The sequence below is a fragment of the Rattus norvegicus genome, chromosome 15 (genome assembly GCF_021556685.1).
Source record: "Rattus norvegicus strain SHRSP/BbbUtx chromosome 15, alternate assembly SHRSP_T2T, whole genome shotgun sequence".
Taxonomy (NCBI): Eukaryota; Metazoa; Chordata; class Mammalia; order Rodentia; family Muridae; genus Rattus; species Rattus norvegicus.
This window is the reverse complement of record NC_141548.1, coordinates 5,171,802-5,190,198: the sequence shown is the minus strand read 5'-3', so window position 1 is coordinate 5,190,198 and position 18,397 is coordinate 5,171,802. Positions and strand designations below refer to the sequence as shown.

Here is an 18,397-nt window from a genome sequence, read left to right as displayed (position 1 = left end):
ACAGTGTAGAAGGAGATGTCAAAGCCAGATGTCACATTTACACCTATGTAAATAAAAAACAGAGATCATTTACCCAGAGAGGATTGCATACAGGTAGCCAATGCTCTGATAAATTATGGGAACCTGAATTAACTGACACATGGCCTCCTAGAGTAAGATAAAAGTACCTGCTTGTTTTATTGATACCTTTTCTGGGTGAGTAGAAACTCACTACACCAGACTGAAACTGATCATAGAGCAACTAGAAAGCTCTGCTAGGAACTTTCCCGCTAATTTTGCCACTCACTAGGAATGCTGCCATATAATAGCCCAGCTCTCACGGCCAAAGCCTGTAAAGAACAGTCAAAGATTTATGCATAGTTTGGAGTCTTTGTTGTGCAGAATTCTGGGCAGGTGGAAATAATGAACAAGATGTTAAAGGAAACACTATGGAAACTTTCATTAGAGTCCAGGAAGGGTGGAAAGGCTCTTTTCTTATTTTGGGCCTGCTGTACTCCATACAAGGAGGGATTGAACCATAGAATATTATGTTTAGAATACACCCCCCATTGCTTCTAAGTCTTAGAGATCAGCACTTGGCAGAATTCTTCAACTATTTTATTCTTGAAATCCTGTCCGTCCAGTTCTCTGTAAAGTCTATTACTTTGACTATCAGAGAGACCCAGTAAACCTCTAAATCTATCAACAATATCCCCTAATTTGGACCTGGTGGTAGTGAAACTGCATGAGCCAAGTGGGCATCGAAAAGGACAATGAAAGCAATTTGCAAAGGACCTACGTGGCGATGTTTTACACTCTTACAGTTATGAGTTTAGGTGGAATTTTAACATGGATTCCTCACAACTAGGTCAAGAACGTAGAAGCCACAGATGACAAGGCCAAATAGACTCCCTCCAGAACTTCTGGACCTATTAAAGTTGAGCTTTCACCTGACCTCAAGCCCTTCCACTCCCTGTCCAACCTCCTGGATCTTACATTTGGCATGAATACAGGATCATGGTCCAAACTCTAACACCCTCAGGCCTGTCCCTGGGAACTCAGGAAGGTGGACACTAGAGAAGTGACGTCTAATGGAACTGCAGAGGACCAATCTCCGTCCACGTTGTCCTTTGCTCACTGATATCTGGTTATTTTTTTTGAGAAAGGATCCAGAAGTTTATCATCTGAAGTAGGTGCACAACATTTAAAGTTGTATATTCACTGTGTAACTGGGTTCACTATGTTACCAAGATCATTGCAACAAAGGAATTGCGAAACAGAGACTTCGTGAGTACACGTCCACGAATATATGTAAAGAAAGCCGGCTTTGAAGGAATGCACAATAAGAAAATGAAATCCAATATCCAATAAATTAAAGGTCTGGAGGGAAATACTGACTTTTGGGAAACCAGGAAAACCTAGGAAATTGGAATGTATGTCACAGGACTGGATCTGGGAATAAAATTATTATGCAGAAGAATCTTCCACCCTGTGTCCCTTGATCTTTCTCCCCACGCAAGCCCCTGACGCAATCTGCCCTTTCAGAGCAGGTAACTACTAATGGAGCAAAGAGAAATCTCTAGCTTTAGAGGGAGGAGATATGGAAAGGGTTCCAGTGTGTCACTGGAGAGCCTCCTGGAGATGGCACCTCAGAATCTGGTCACCATAAGGAAAGCTGGTTAGCAGGAGGCCCTGGCAGTTCCCGGTGACGTCATCCAAATGCTCTCCTGTAACGTGGCCTTCTTGACAGAGTAGCGTAAACTGCAATAAAAGGATACACTTGAAAGTAAAACTTGGAGGAAAGGCCCTGGCATATCTACATTGTCACTGTGAACTGTGACATTGCTCTCTTGGCTTCTGTGCCCAGACATGAGGGCTCTGAAGCTGTGCTGCATCCTGTGAACTGTGAATGAGCTTGTGTCACACGAAGCATGTGAATGGAGTGAGAAGACAGTAGGAGGACCTTGTGACACTGCCCTCCCAATGGAGACATGGAAGTGTTGGCAATCACAGTGGGTGAGTCTCAAGCTGCACTTTGAGACCCAGCCAGGCTACGTTTCACCTGTCAGCTCACTTCCTGCACATCCACCACAGGCCAAGGGCAGGCTCAGATGAAGCTCTGTTGAAGACAGGTGCTGTCCCTTGTGAGCTGCATCTCAGGGTATGCGGAAGACCATTCAGCCTCCCGTGATGTGGGAGATCAGAGTAGTAAGAGGCAGGCAGAGGGGACAGTTCTGTGTTTGTTTTCTTGGCTACCATAACTACATCTTCCAGGCTAAGAATTTGCTCATGGGAGTCTGCTGTGTCACATGTGTAAAGGCCAAGCTGTCTGAAGTCTCAATAACACAACTGGCTCCAGGCTGCTTTCTCAGTTACTGGGATTTACACGCAGTCCTTCGTACCTTGTCTTCTAGATCCACAAATTCTTTTCTGGCTTCATATGTACAAGGCATATTTTCTCAGTCTCTCTTTCTAGAGACCAGTAGGAACACACATATTGGATAGCCATGCTTATTGTCTAAACTGCCAGGCGTCCAGGTAGGGCATTAGTGGGTACAACATCATATCTCAGCATCTCTTACTGTAAGGGTTGAGCAGAACTCCCCCATCTCATCCTGGGTGACGATGTACATTAGACCCATCAGATTAAATAAAGAATTGAAAGACTTTCCTGGGGGTGAAGTGGTAAGGAAATCATGTTGCTGTACCATAAATGCACTGCTATGAGCAAGCTTCAGACAGCATGGGGGGATGCAGCCTGCAGCAGAGACCACAGGCCTTTGGTGGAGAATGATTCAGTTCAAAACTGGGAAGGGAGAAGGATGGTTGATATTGTTCCAGAAGATCTCACTGCCTCTAAAAAGAGTTTCTTCCAGATCAGTGAGTGATTCTTGTAAAGCAGCTCCTGGACTGGACTACTGAGACCAACCAAGAGCCCTCCAGACTAGTGCTTTCCAACCAAGAGACAAAAGTATCTACTCTGCGAATGATACATAGATACATACACAGAATACCTGATGGATACAGAGTTTCTTCAGTTCCATGAATGAGGGATTCAGCAGGTGAGATGGCTCAGCAGATAAAGGTAATTGTTGCCAACTTCCTACACCTGAGCTCCTTCCCTAGGACCTACATGATTGAAGGAAAGAACAAACCCCTCACAACTTGTCCTCAGATTTTTATGTAGTTGGGTTTTTCCAGATCTTAGTCCACAGAAGTAAAGACATCTGGTTTTCCAATCCTATTTGACACGGGACCAGTACCTTCAACCGAATGTTCCTTCCTGGAAAGCTGCAGCCTGTCAGCGTGGCTCAGTGGTTTGTGAACTGCAAGTTCCCATCTGGGAAGGTGGTCGTGTTCATCCAGCCCACCTGCCCCTATTGCAGAAAGACCCAAGAAATCCTCAGTCAACTGCCTTCCAAACATGGTCTTCTGGAATCTGTGAACATCACAGCCACTAACAACACCAATGAGATTCAAGATTATTTACAACAGCTCACTGGATGGAGAACAGTTCTTCAGGTCTTCATAGGTAAAGAAAGACTGCATAGGCAGACGCAGCGATCTGATCTCCATGCAACAGAATGGGGAGCTGATGACCCGGCTGAAGCAGATTTGAGCTCTGAAGTTAGGAAAAGGGGTGCAGGCAGAGGCCATGCCGAGAGCCATCATCCAGCCATTCCGACGGCCAGTACCCCTGAGAGATGATGTGCATCACAGAGGATGTCACTACTTTTTGGTGATGGGGATTTTCAACAAATTGGCTTTTATTTCTTCTTTTCCTCAGTGCTAAAACTTGTTGCTGTTTGCCTCTAACCATGGGGCTGAGAAGCTTAACAGACAACACTGGCTTGATTTTCCATTCATCATGTGCTGACACGTCTCTGCCTCTAAGCCCATGTTTCCCATCCAGTTGATCTAAATCCCCATTGAATCTGTTTCTGGTTTCCTGCCATGCTGGTCAGCTGAAGTCATTTTGCAGAAGTCCACTTCCTGAATGGTTATTAAATCAATGGATATTGTGAATTTGTTCATGAGCCACACTCAGGCCTTTCCCTCCCTCCTGCATGCACCGTCCCACTTCTCCATTCACAGCTCTCAGCCAGTGTTCTCAACCTTGCCCTCCCACAACCCACAGAAGTCCACACTCGTATGAGGACGCTGTTTGAAAAATCAGATGAAGAGCTTTAGCATACTTGGTCCTCACTGTAGCCATAATAACATAGACGACAGAGCTGATGGTTCATTGATCTCTATTCGTAAAGGAGATTAAGAAAATCCCAAGAAGTTTTATGTTGATCCTAGTCAGAGTACCAGCAAAGTCAAATATGAAATGCAAAATTGCAGAGCTCTCCTTCCAAGAATATCTGTATCAAAACTTGTTTGCAAAACACTGTCCTAAATAATTTCCTCCATTCACACTTTGACATTTTGTTTTGATGTCTTGCTATGACATTTAAGTATCATGGAACTGTAGGTCTCTTCTCTGGTCTCCAGTGAGAAGGACACATTCCTAATAATGATGGATCTGTAGATGACTAAAAAAGAAAAAAGAAGATCAGGATTAAAGTTCTGGGTTTAAGGTGTGACTTCCTACATCAAATATCCAGATTAGAAGTAAATTTGAATTTACAATAAACAGAAATCCCTCACAGATTTCCCCTCTACTTTTGTGGTTTGGTAATCTCAGATGAAGACAATTTAACAACCAAGAATAACCTTTAGAGTCATATTCTCTTCCTCACTAATATTCTTGAACAAATGGCACACTAAAAGATCAAAAGGAAGGGATGGTTATAGTGAAAAGCTACATCTGGGTCAGCTCTAACTCTCTTAGTCAAGGTGACTTTGGATTCGCTCCTTAATGCCCATGGATTGCTCACATAGGACTCTGTAGAGTGTTGTTTCTACTGCCTCACTTTAAGCTCTAGGCAGACCAAGCTATCAACCCTGCCCAGGTCTCTTTGGATTGCACATAAAAGACACATACATTAAGATACTTTCGATGAGATGGCTCAGTGGCCAGGTTCTTCTAAGTCTCCTCCAAATAGGATGCCCTCCTTTTTACTCCCAGCTCAGCACCTCTAAATCTGCCCTCAGCTCAGTTGTTCAGTGTCCTTTAGTCATAGCTCAGCACCCAAATCTGCTCTCAGCTTATTGTGTTTCTAACCTCCTGCCTGCTACACCAAGCCCATCTGGGAGGCCACCAATTGCCACTCAGCCCTAGATCTCAAATGGCTGGTAGTTCTTACTCCCTCTGAAGTATTAAATCCCTTCTCCTCCCTTGTGTCTCCTTGCCTGCCTGGAGGAAAACTAGAAGACCTGACTATGCCACCCAGCTGGTTGGCCAACAGCATCATTATTGAACTATCAGGGATCAGTGTTCACAGGAAGATTCCTGATCTAAGCATCAAAACCACACCCTACAGGACTCAACGCCTTTCTCTGGTTTGGGATAGGAGATAGAGTAGTTAGAATTGGATAATTGAAATTCAAATAATTATGATAGATATGTTACTAATTATGACTGGATAAAAGCCTCCAAGAGAGTGAAAATGAGTAACATGTAAGGCAAAAGGAAAAAGCCCTAATGCAGCAAACACAGTGGACCTGCCAGAAAGACTGGGGTCTTTCTGTGCATCTGAATTTGTACTTGACCTTTTTCCAACCACTTCTTGACCACTCCATGCACCCTAAGAAGAATAGAACAAAAAGGAAAACAAAACAAAATAAAACAAAATAAAATAGAAAACAACCAAAACGAAACAAACTGCAAAAGCAAAAGCAAAAAAAAAAAAAACCCTTGCTAAAACAGGAGGACTGAGGGAAGATTGCTTGAGGTCTTCATTGTTAACTACAACTACAAGCTACCAATGGCTTTCAATGCAAAAAGTATTTATTATTTTACTTGAAGCTTCTGTCTGGGTCAAAGAAACAGGGTTTGGAGGCAGCACCACCAGGAAACTGGAACAAATAATACTATAGAGCTCACCACTGATTATTACCGTGGTGACTGAGGGCACAGCAGAGAATACTGGTGTTAGACAATGGGTCTTGTGGTGTTCTAGATGCTTGCGATATCTATGACTCTGAAGTTAGTTAGAGCCGTCCCCAAGTCAAGGCTAAATGGATTCCTCCATGTCTTTGGAGCACAAGATCTGTCATCCAATTGAGTGACTATGGTTTGTACCTGGGACCTGGCCTCTGTAGTAAGGCTAAGGCTTCTGATGGAAAATCCTCCACCAAAACTCTGGATGGTCCATGGTGGTGCCAGCCAACAACCATGCCCTGCATCCACCCTGCAGCCTCCAGAAGAGGTTTCAAGAAGTCAAAGTTACCAACATTTTATTTGTGGCTTCAGCTTGTTGTCACTTTTTATTTTAAATAAAGTGCAATTTCTGTCATAATTCCTTCTAATTTCTTCCTCACATGAAACTTCACTTTTGACCTCAAATTCTATTCATGAAGTGTTACTTTTATCTGGAGCAGGCTAAGGTTTGTATTTTCCTTTTATACCTTGCTGTGATGGCTAATTGTAGTTGTCTAAATGATGCATTCTGGAGCAATTGACGCCATCAGAATGGCTGGCAGACTGTGTCTTTGGCATTTTCTTGATGGCAGTTGATGTATGGGGACTTAGCCCACTGTGGGTGGTACCAGCCCTAGTAAGGGGAGGAGAGGTCATAGAGAAAGGTAGCTGAGCAGATGAGTAAGCAGAGTTCCTCTCTGTTGTCAAGCTGCTGCCTTTTGTTCTTTTCTTGTATTCCACTGATGATGAACTGTAACTTATGGGGTGAATAAAACCTTCACTTTCCCACATTGGCATTTTTATGTTTCCTATGACAATAGGAAACTAACTTGAACAATCGGAATTTTTTTGAGATCTGCTCTGATAGTCCCTCCTCCTGCAGGTATGGAACCTCAGTTTTTAAATCAATAAACACAGTTCCTGGACACTCTAAACTGTTGAAATATTCGCTCTGCCAACCACATGACACTGCTTAGGTAACTATTAAATTTTTTTCACATGACATTTTTTCCTCCATGTTTTGTTCTCTTTAAAGCTATCTCTCTAAATATGTTAGCTCTTTGTACTTTAAAAGTTGTCCTTTGTCCCATAGTAGAATATTTATAGTCAAATTCATGAGTTTTATAAAGGGGGTGATTTATTGCAGTAAAATTTCTAATCACTATATATTGTATTAATTTTATTAATTCACCAAAAACTGACCTTATTATATTATCTACTTATCCATAAAAATATAAAAGCTTTGATTTATTCAAGTCTTTAATGTCTTTCAGAACATCAGCTGGAAAGTTCTTATATGTATTCAGGATGGATTGTGGGTACTTCATATGTCTTCTTACTAATAGTATGCTTTATAAGTGTGCTTATCAAGGGTGTTTTGTTATATATTTTAAGACTATTTGGAGTAGAATATTTCCCTGATTTCTTTCCCATGGTTTGTTTTGGGTATACAGGAAAGGTAATGAGTTTTGTGGGTTAATTTTGCATTCTACTACTTTTATGAATGTATTTTCAGCTTTAAGAAACTTAAGTTTTTAGAGACAGGTTGTCTCTATTTAGGATCACCTCTAACTAATTCATATTTGTCTTTGCATTTCAAGTATTTTACTCCACATTATTTAATTTTATATTTTCAGATTAGTATAAGGGAAATTTTTCCCAGATTTTCTCATGGTATGATTTGGATTGGCATAAAGGAAGGCTAAGAAATTTTGTGTGTTCCCATTGTATTGTGCTTTTATGAATGTATTTATCAGTCTTAAGAGACGGTGATACATTTTTAGAGTTTTTAAAATAGTATCACGCCATCTGCAAATGAGAAGATTTTGACTTCTTCATTTTTCATTTGGGTTACCCAAGTTCACCACCCACCACTGATGCTTATTGTTATTTATCCCACTTTTCCTCTGGGTTTCTCTCTTGTCTCTTTTCATTGTTACTACTCCCCCACCCTCCTTGTCCATCCTTCCCTGCCTCTACCTAGGTCCCTCCATCCCTCTGCCTCCCATGATTATGTTGTTCCCCCTTCTAAGTGGGTTTCAAGCATCCACAATTTGGCCTTCTAACATGTTACCCTTCATGTGATCAATGATTTGTATAGTGAGTCTTCTGAACTTTTGGGCTAACATCCATTTGTCACTAAATACATCCCATGTTATGTCCTTTTCAATCTCTGTTATTTCACTGTTTTCCAGTTCCATCCCTTTGCCTACAAAGTTCTTGGTGTATTCATCTTTGATACCCGAGTACTGTTCCTCTGTTTAAATAGAGCACACATTCTACATTCATTCCTCAGTTGAGTTGAGGTCTATCGTGGTTGTTTCCAGCATTTGACTAATATAAGTAACGCTGCTATGAACATATTCATCCACACGTCCTTGTCATATGTGGATCATGTTTGAGTATATGCCTGAAGTGAGTGGTAAAGCTGGGTCTTCAGGTAAAGCTATTTGCAATGTTCCCTGATCCTCCACATTGATATCCAGAGTGGCTATACAGCTAGTAATCGCACCAGCAATGGAGGAGTGTTCCACTTTCTCTACATCCCAGCCCAATCTGCTACTGCCTCAGTTTTTTATCTTAGCCATTCTGATTGGTGTAATGAAGAATCTCAGGTTCGTTTTGATTTGCCTTTTTCTGATAAGTAAGGATGTCCAACATTTCTTGTTGTGTTTCTCAGGCATTGAGATACCGCAGTTGAACATTCTTGGTTTAGCTCTCTGTCCCAGTGTAAAAGTTGGGTTATTTGGTTGTCTGGGAGTTTATCTTTTTGAGTACTTTGTATATTTGGAATTTTGGCACTCTCTCAGATATAGGGTTGGTAAAACTCTTCTCCGAATCTGTAGCTTGCTGTTTTACCTATTGGCAGTGTCCTTTGCTTTAAAGAAAGTTTTCAGATTGTTGAGATTTCATACATTTACTGTTGATCTTAGAGCCTGACCCTTTGGTATTCTGTTCTGACAACTTTCTCCTGTGCAAATGTGTTCTAGGCACTTTGCGACACTTTCCCTTCTATTAGCTTCTGCATGTTTGGTTTTATGTGGATTTCCTTGATTCACTTGGACTTGAACTTTGTAGAAAGAGATAGAAATGGATCAATTGGCACTCAACCACATGCAGACCACCAGTTAGGGTAGCGTTGTTTCTTAAAAGGCTTTCTGTTATGTTCAAAATCCTCAGTCATCAGGGAAATGCAAATCAAAACAACTCTGAGATTCCACCTCACACCAGTCAGAATGGCTATGATCAAAAACTCAGGTGTTAGCAGATGCTGGCGAGAATGCGGAGAAAGAGGAACACTCCTCCACTGTTGATTGGATTGCAAACTGGACAACCTCTCTGGAAATCAGTCTGGAGTTTCCTCAAAAATTGAACATTGCACTGCCTGAGGACCCAGCTATACCTCTCCTGGGCATATACCCAAAAGATGCTCCAACATACAACAAAGACACATGCTCCACTATGTTCATAGCAGCTGTATTCATAAGAGCCAGAAGCTGGGAAAACACAGATGCCCTTCAACAGAGGAATGGATACAGAATATGTGGTACATTTACACAGTGGAGTAGTACTCAGCTATTAAGAACAAAGACTTAATAGAAATCTTACGGCCATGGAACGAACTAGAAAATATCATCCTGAGTGAGGTAACCCAATCACAAGAAAGCACACATCATATGCACTCACTGATAAGTGGACATTAGCCCAAAATCTCAGATTACCCAAGATGCAATCCACAGACCACATGAAGCTCAAGAAGGATGACCAAAGTGTGGAAGCTTCAGTCCCTCTCAGAAGGGGGAACAAAAATACTCACAGGAGGAAGTGTGGAGATGAAGTTTGGAGCAGAGACTGAGGAAAGGCTACCCAGGGACTGCCCTAACTGGGGATCCAGTCTATATACATCCACCAACCCAGACAATATTGGTGATGCCAAGAAGTGCGAGCTGACAGGAGCCTGATATAGCTGTCTTCTGAAAGGCACTGCCAGAGCATGACAAATACAGAGGCGGATGTTTGGAGTCAACCATTGAACTGAGAACAATGGAGGAGGCAGAGAAAGGATTGAAGGAGCTGAAGGGGTTTGCAACCCCATAACAACAATAATACCAACCAACTACAGCTCCAGGAGACAAAACCATCATTCAAATGGTACACATGGACAGACCCAGGGCTCCAGCAGCATGTGTAGAAAAAGATTGGCTTGTTGGGCGTCAATGAGAGAAGAAGCCCTTGGTCCTGCGAAGGCTCTATGCCCCAGTGTAGGAGAATGTCAGGGAAGGGTGGCAGGAAGGGTTGGGTGGGGGGGAGAACACCCTCAGAGAAAAGGGTGAGGGGGATGGGGTAGGGGGATATGGGTGTGAAACAGAGAAAGGCTATAACATTTGAATGTAACTAAAAACAAATAAAGAATGAAAAAAATTAAAAGGCATAACAAATGCAAAAGATTGGGGTGCCATTCCATAGTCGTGATGTGTTTCTTCTGTGAGAGCATACTGGTTAAGTCACTTCTCTATGACTGTCTTCTTATTTGAAAGTAAATAATGGGATCATCTGTGGAGTGGTTAGTAAGAAAAAAAGCATTGCCTAACATGAATAGGTCCCTCCAGAGCATGTGCTTAATATTCTAGGTATAGAGCAATTAGCTGTGGAGGGGGGATTAAAAACAAAAACCAAACAAAAAACAAGAACATCAACGATTAACATAAATTTTGAATCCTGGGATTAATGCGTGTGCTGACTTTGATCAGCTTTGTGGATGCTTCTAATAAACACACACGTCCTATCACAGTTCTAGCATTCGCCAGCAGAGAGAGCAGTGAGGTAGTGTGTGCTTCTTCCTTTCCAAGACACCCCATGGCCTCAGGCCTGCATCCAGTGAGCTGGAAGGAAGAGCAGCCTGGTTGAAACTCCTGCTGCCATGGCAGATTCCGCAGGAACATTTTCCTTTGCCCACAAGGAGCCTGTGTGGAGGAGACCTCTTGGCGGCTCCTCAAGGACTCTGCATGTCCTATTCTACAGGGAGAAGCCCAGATAGGTCTTTGAAAAAGGTCAGTGAGTTGTTGGGGGAAGTCTCTGATTGTGTGGCAGAGGACCGGGAATGGCTGAAAGAATGGTTGCTTCCCTGAGGGCAAAGGATAGACCTTCTAGGGCTCTGACCTCCTACTTTATATTTTCACCTGGTGGCTTATTATTCATATTTTCTTAATGGGATACGACTATGGTCTTGGTGAGCATCTTGTTTCTCTGATTCTTAATCAGTGCTTTGTTGTCACAACTTTTTGAGCTTACTCCAGCCCCTGGGACTTATTCATACCTCCAAATTTCTCTGACTTTTGGGATTCCTAATATTAGTGGCAAACTGAGTGACAAAAGCAATGAATTAGCCTGGTGCCCAGTGCATATCGATCTGTGGGTGTATAGATATCATAAGCCTCTAGGATACACTCTAGGAAAGCAGCAGTGTGCTCTTAGGTCCCCTGTGTGACCTCACTTAGCTTTGCCAATTTGTGGGCTTCTATTCTGCTGCTCTCAGAAATGGAAACTCCTGGAATAGATGTATAGTGTCCCATTACCATTGTCATTGTTAGAATATTAGTGGGGGTAAGTTTGTTGAAATATACTCTCAAGAACATTATCCAAATCAGTGCTTCTTGTGTGCTGTCTATATGAAGTACCAAGTTCACAGACAGATCTGCATGAACTTCCCAAAGCCAGCAAATTGGAGCATGAAGAAAGCCCAAGGCGTCCATTACCAGCATCCTCGGCACCTGCCCCAGGATGGGTAAATTGTCTTTGGTGGAAGAAGGGATCTACTGTGATAGCTGGCCCTCATATACCCAGAGAAGAATATACTAGGAGATTTGTGGAAGGATTGTGGGAGAGAGTAACCGGGTGTTGGGGGGCAGTGTGCAGCATGCAATGTGAATAAGTAAAATATGTATAAATAAAAAATAGAATAAAGTTCTTTAACAAAATGGGACACAGTGTATTGTTGTACTAACTCTACTATGTTTACACTAGCAAACACTTTAACAACTAGAGTGACTAGACATGATAAAGTAGGATGCCTTTGTCACTTACAAATACTATTTACACAGCAAAGATAAATGCACGACTTGCAGCCCAAAGATCGATTGTTTCCAGCACATCTACGTGACTCTCCTTCCCTTTATCAGGACTCTGGAGGCCTCTGTTCATCCAGGTCTCACGGATCATCCAAAAGGCAGTCCCTTACCAGCTCTGGTCAAGTGCCCTTGTGCTCTTGGCAGACCTCTGCCTCAGGCTGCAGAGGCACTGAAGGGCAGCCTTTTCCATGCATGGGAAGCCATTATTTCAGCCTTTCCAGACTCTCTGCTACTCAACTGGAGACTTCTGCAGAGGCCTGTCAATCTCAAAACCAGAAGCTTGGGTAATCCAAAACCCTAGGATGCCATCCTGCACTCGTGATGTGTTGATTACCTGAGACCATACACGTTAACTCTCTTCTTCATGCCTGTTTTCCTTTTTTGAAAGTAAATAATGTGATCATGTGTGGTGTGGGTGGTATGAGCAAAATCTTTACCATGAAGAATAGGGCCATGAAGAGTGTGGACTTAACATTCTAGGTACAGAGCAAATAGAGGGAATTACCAAAGAAAACAACAGGAATTCTAACAACAATTGCAAAAAATGAAGAGAAAAAAGAAAAAAAAAACTTTATGGGTGCTGGGATTAAAGGCATGTATCAACTCTGACCAGCATTGTAGGTATTTCCAATAAAATATTAAAAAACAAACAACCCTATTATTCTTTTAGCAATTGCAGCAGAGAAGACTGTGAGAGACCATGTGCTGCTACCACCATGCTATGATTCTGTAGCAACAACTTCCTTGGTGATAGGAGCCTGTATGCAGCAGGCCCCTTGGTGGGCCTTCATCTCAAAAAAAGATGCTTCAGTCATCCAAAAGATTGGACTCCAGTATACTTCAGGCCAGGAAAGAAGCCAGCCACCATGAGTGAAAGAACAAAGGAAAAATTACATTGGAAAAATATGTGCCTTATTTGGAAGAAATGACCCTAAACTTCTGAAGCATCCATCATCTCCACTCCTCTGTTTTGAGCTTTGTATAGCGATGTTGTCCAACTCCAGGTGGGAGTCAGAGGCAGAGCCCTTCCCAGAGAAGACAGACGTGTTTTAGACTCTTATGTCTGTGAGGTTAGGAGGTGTCATAGCACAGATTGAGCACACCTAGGATAAGAACACAGAAGCCACAGATGACAATGCCAAATGGACTTTCCCCTGAACTTATGGGCCCACTAAAATTGAGGTTTAACCTGACCTCAGGCCAATCGACTCCCTGCCCATCCTGCTGATTCTTATGTTTGTTAGGAATAAAGTATCAAGGGGCAACCCCCAATATCCTCATGCCTGGACTTGGAAATTAAGGAAGACAGATATTGGACAAGTGATGGCTGTCGGGCTACAATGTAGGAACACGCAGTCCAGGTTGACCTTTACTCACTGATGAGCAATTTAATTGTCTGGCTATATTTGAGAAAGGAATGATGTCCTACTTAATATGTAAAAGAATGGACATAAATTTATGATTTTATATTTGCCCTGTAGTTGATCCCCTATATTCCGAAGAAAAGGGAGTTTTTATTGCAAGAAGTAGGATTATTAACATTGACTTTGTGAAATACATGGACGTGTATGTGGAAATAGTCCTGGCTATCAAGGAATGCACAATAAGCAAATATTATTCAGGTTTTATAAAATTAAAATTACAGGAGAAATATATTGGCCTCTAGGAAACAGGGAAACTTTGGGAATTGGACTGTATGTATGTGCATCGTCTCAGGTGTAGATTTATTATTGATATAAATCGTCCTCATTTGTGGTCCCTAGAGATTTGGGTGCTAACAAAAATCTCTTATCCAATTCAGGGTTGTAACCAACTCTCCCCATCAAGAGCATTGATGACATCCGATGAAGCAGAGAGAAATATCTAACTTTGGAGGAGAAGTTGCCAAAGGATATTCCCTGGGTCACAGGAGAGGCTGCAGAAAAGGGCCCCATAGAAATTGGTTGCTTTTGGGAGAGCTGGGTAGCAGGGAGGCCATAGAACTTCCCAGTGACATCATCAGTAATTTCTTCCTTGGACAATCTCTTGTATCTAAGAGAGCACTAGAATCTTCTGTGACGTCACCAGTGTTGTGGTGACACCAACTGCCTGTGGGATTCCCTCAGTGCCTTTTGGGTTCACAAACAGGCATGTTTCATCAGCTGCTCAAGCTAGTTCAGAAGGAGAGGGGAGACCAAGGAGAGACCAGACTGAGGCAGAAGAAAGCTGGCCTCCTGTCTTGTAAGTATGGAAGAATGAAATCATTCTGGGGAAGGCACAGTGAGTACTGGGTAGAGTCAGGGAACTTCCTCCAGGAGGTAGGTTTGAGCTGTGCCTTTCAGGAGTCGGCCTTACAAGCAGGAGCCTTGGAATTTGTCAATTGCAGACCAAGAGTCAAGAGTCCTGATGATTAATTTGACAGAGGGCCAGGAATTGGCAGGCCTGCAGTTTCTTTTCTATGAGCTTTTTAATTTCTACTGCCAAGGAATGCCAGGAGGAAGCCCTATGAGGATAACAATGTGCCCATTCATGGTTGGGTGCTGAAGCACTTCATCCTCTAGATTACTGTAGGTTACTAAGTCTGTGGTGACAACAACAAGGAAGGATGAACCCCCTAGTCATGAATTGAGGTCGCAGACACTTTAAGCTTGAACACACGATTAGGGTTTGATGGTGCTGTGAACTCCAGGATTTACCTGCTGCACGTCTGATATCTGCTGACAATGTCCCAAATCTTTATGTCTGAGGTAGATTCTATCTTTCAGTATGAGGGATCATGTAATAGTGAGTGAGGCTTATGTATGGCAATGGAGGTTGGGAAGAGGGAAATAGCTTAAGAGTCCACATTAAGGATAGCGTTTCTTCTCTTTCAGGGATTCAACAAGTCTCCAGCCTTTCCTCTTCCTCAACCTCCTTTTTGAGACTCAGAATGGTCTTTTCTACCCATGGGCTATCAAATATGTACATTCACTTGTGTTTATCTATCTACAGGGTTTATTCGGAAGGCATCATCAGAAAATTTCATCAGTAACCATGAAAAGCGTATAAAGAAATTGGAGGAACTAAAACTTGAAATCCAGAAGTGTAAAATTGAGCGGGATGAACTTTCTCGAATCCTGGACCTTTATGTCAATGATGGTTTGAACTACAGGTAGTCATTATGTCCTGTAACCTACTGACTGTCTTGTGCTCTCTCTGCTAAGCCAAGAGACATCAAGAAAGTGTTTCACCTCTCATCCTGGACTTTAAGGAGCCTTGGCAGGTGCTGGCCTGTGAGAGAAGCTAGGTGCTGTGTGTTTAGGGTCAACCTCTCTTGTACTTGACCCTGAGCTCCTTGGAGTTGGATTGGTCTTTTTCAACAGCTGGAAGGACCTGGTCACACTTGCTGCATCTAAGTGTGTGAATGAAATGCCTGAATGTCCTCACTCTTACTGTGATTTTGGTCGTTATACACTGATTCTATGGCACCTCCACGATAAAGTTGGCATTCTAATTATGTTTGTATATGGGTTGGGATGTATGGATGGATGTGAAAGTATTTGTGTGTGTTTTGCTCAGGATCAGGGAGTCTGGGACCTTTGATTGGGTCTGAGGATTTGTTTGATGAACGGTTTGCAGGTCATGATAGTGATAAGTCTGTGGAGGCCGTCATTGATCAACAGAGCACTTTGCTCCTTCTGTTTACCTTGCTGGCACATAGGACTCTCCTGAGGGGAGGAGGTGTTATGAATCCTCTTCCCTGTAAAAAGTAGTTATGGCCTCTGGGAGTCATGTAACAAGGATTGAGAATCTCTGCATTCAAAACAAGAGAAATGTCATCACATCTTTCTGCTGGACCCAAGGCTATGGCACAGACTGGAGGAAACATCTTATACTTCTTACACAACTGTTCAATTCCTTCATGCTTACCTGGCCAGATCTTGAAGGTCTGCTCCCTACATTTGGTCCCCTGGCTCTGCCGTCCAATGCCCAGGATAATTAGTTTAACCAGCACCATTGGAAGGAGCAAGTTTGTGTTATATAAATGGGCTTAGGTAGTCCAGAGAACAGTCTGATTTCATTTATTTATTTATTTATTTATTTATTTATTTATTTATTTATTTTCCTGCTTTGAACTTTCTTTTCTTTTTTTAACTATCCAAGGATGTTTTATTTTGACCTAGAAAAGGTCACTGTGGGAATAAATTCTTGGCACTTGATATTCCCAAACATGCAGCTCTCAGGCATTCCCCCTCCTATACAGAGGGTCTTTGTAGGACCTTATCTCACCAGCCTTTTAAGGAGCCCTTATTTCAAAACAAATGTGTGCTGATTTGCAGAGAAATATTTTCTATGGGAGAGTGATGGTTTGAGTCTCACTGTTGTGTTTTTGCTGTGGTCTTTGAGTTTTCCACTTTCTTCCCTAGCACCCATTCCTTGAATTTGAATTTTTTATTGGCTATTTTTTATTTACACTTCATCTAATTCTGAAATCAAGAGTTCAGACAGTTATTTGTTCCTTGGGTCATGTTCTAACACAGGCTGAGTGTTGAATTGCCAATGCTTAAATCCCAACATGAGATGAGAACGATGGATATGCATAAGATGACCAACTGGATAAGTGATGCCATGGAGAAGTACAAGGAGCTCACACAAGAAAATAATTCCTACCGGTGAGTCACTGACAGAAAGGAGACCCCAGCACTAGGCAGGGAATACTTCTGTCCAGCTATGACTTTGAAAAAAGATCTGGGATCCCTGAGAAACACATGGAAAATTTGTATAGCTGCTGGGTCTTCTATCATCCCTCAGAGGGGATTGGCCCTCCACCTGCCAATGGCTTTAGAATACCATGAACACATAAGCACCCATATGCACCATTTCCTCTGCTTTGATGTATATATACCCTCTAGTGTCAGGATTTTCTGAAGTACTTTGATTCCCGTGGAATGCGGATCGGGATTTGACCTGCCTCTAATTGGTGCTAACATGCAAACGGTGGCTCTATTCTGGAGATGCCTGGGGATGGGGCCCTTGAAGGGATGATTGTACTTGCAGGAGTGGCAGGCAAACAGAAACTGCCTGGGATTTACCATTATTTGTTTTTGATTCAGCATCAGAAACTTCCACCTCCTGAGAGAATGCAATGAATTGAAGAAGAATGTAAGGATTTTGATGAATGAGAACAGAAAACTGCTGGTGGAGCAGACTGAACTGCAAGCATCCTGTGAGATGAGAATGGGAAAGAGGTTCTGTGAGGAGGCCAGCAAGACCATCTACACCGCAGATATTGGATCCTTGTGTCCTGTTACTTTTGAGTAAATCGAATGTATCCTTGTGAATCAAACAGTGATCTCGAACTCGTCACTCTTAAGAACCTTCTTTATTGAAGTGTGATGTAACCATCTGAAATCCCACAGCTCTCAGGCAGGGATGGATCTCTGCATTCTCACAGGGATTGGGCATCATAATTACTTCCCAGTCAGACTGAGATACAAAGACAATTATACTTTCAGTGTAGATTGTGTGTCCAACTCTGAATACCAGCTTCATGATGAAAAAATTATCAATGCTGTATCCTTATCAAATATTTAGCGACCGCTAAAATATACTCTTTTGTGGATGAGAGTGTTGAACATATTAATGGAATATTCATCAGGTGTTCTGAGGTATCTCCCAGGAAATAAAACAATATTATAGGGAGTATAGAAGCAGTCATGAAACAGAATTGCTTGCTTTTGGTTTCCTTCAAACATGATATCAATTATAACTGCACAGAAGAGATAATAAATTGCAAGACCTTTCAGGGGATAGGGTTTTTATGGTTGGTTGTTTTCTTGTTCTTGATTAGGATGATGACTTTTGTTCTTGACAATGTACTATGTTCCATTTGGGATTTCAACTCAAGCAGACCACATAGTTTACAATTCAGTTTCTAGATTTCTTTAAAAGCTGGACAAAATATCCAGGCAAAGGTGCCCTTGAGTTTTCTCCTTTGGTTTTCCCTCCTTTGGGTGCTTTTGTTTTTGTTTGTTGTTGTTGTTGATTTATTTTACATTTATGAGTGTTTTGCCTTCTGTAGGTCTGTGCATGCTGTTCCCCAAAGGCCAGAAGAGGTCATTGGGTTTCACCTGGAACTTAAGTGACAGAGGATTGTTAGGTGCCCTGCAGGCCTTTTGAGAAACAAATTCTCAAATGATGAGCCATCTCTCCAGCCCCTACCGTGGACGTTTGTCCTTCATCGTGTTCCTTATTAGTTGCAATGGATCACACCTGAATAAAGTGTTTCTTGAGATATGTAGGG

At 42.2% G+C, this 18,397-nt stretch overlaps 1 protein-coding gene and 1 pseudogene across 1 annotated transcript; both read left to right on the top strand.

Annotated features, from left to right (window-relative positions):
- The first annotated feature begins 3,252 nt into the window (after positions 1–3,252).
- On the top strand, positions 3,253–3,772 carry LOC148000690 (glutaredoxin-1 pseudogene; annotated as a pseudogene).
- A 10,417-nt stretch (positions 3,773–14,189) lies between these two features.
- Positions 14,190–18,397, top strand: LOC148000689 (uncharacterized). The gene is made up of 4 exons (XM_087586938.1): positions 14,190–14,355; positions 15,106–15,265; positions 16,635–16,766; positions 17,208–18,397. The coding sequence occupies exons 1-4, from the start codon at positions 14,265–14,267 to the stop codon at positions 17,413–17,415; spliced, it is 591 nt and encodes a 196-aa protein (XP_087443064.1). The 5' UTR covers positions 14,190–14,264; the 3' UTR covers positions 17,416–18,397.

Bases quoted from the DNA above. Each gene is read 5' to 3' on its own strand.
- LOC148000689 (XM_087586938.1), top strand. From the start codon at position 14,265: ATGTTTCATCAGCTGCTCAAGCTAGTTCAGAAGGAGAGGGGAGACCAA. The intron at 14,356-15,105 runs GTAAGTATGGAA...ATCTATCTACAG, and splicing joins GAAAGCTGGCCTCCTGTCTT to GGTTTATTCGGAAGGCATCA. The intron at 16,767-17,207 runs GTGAGTCACTGA...TTTTTGATTCAG, and splicing joins CAAGAAAATAATTCCTACCG to CATCAGAAACTTCCACCTCC.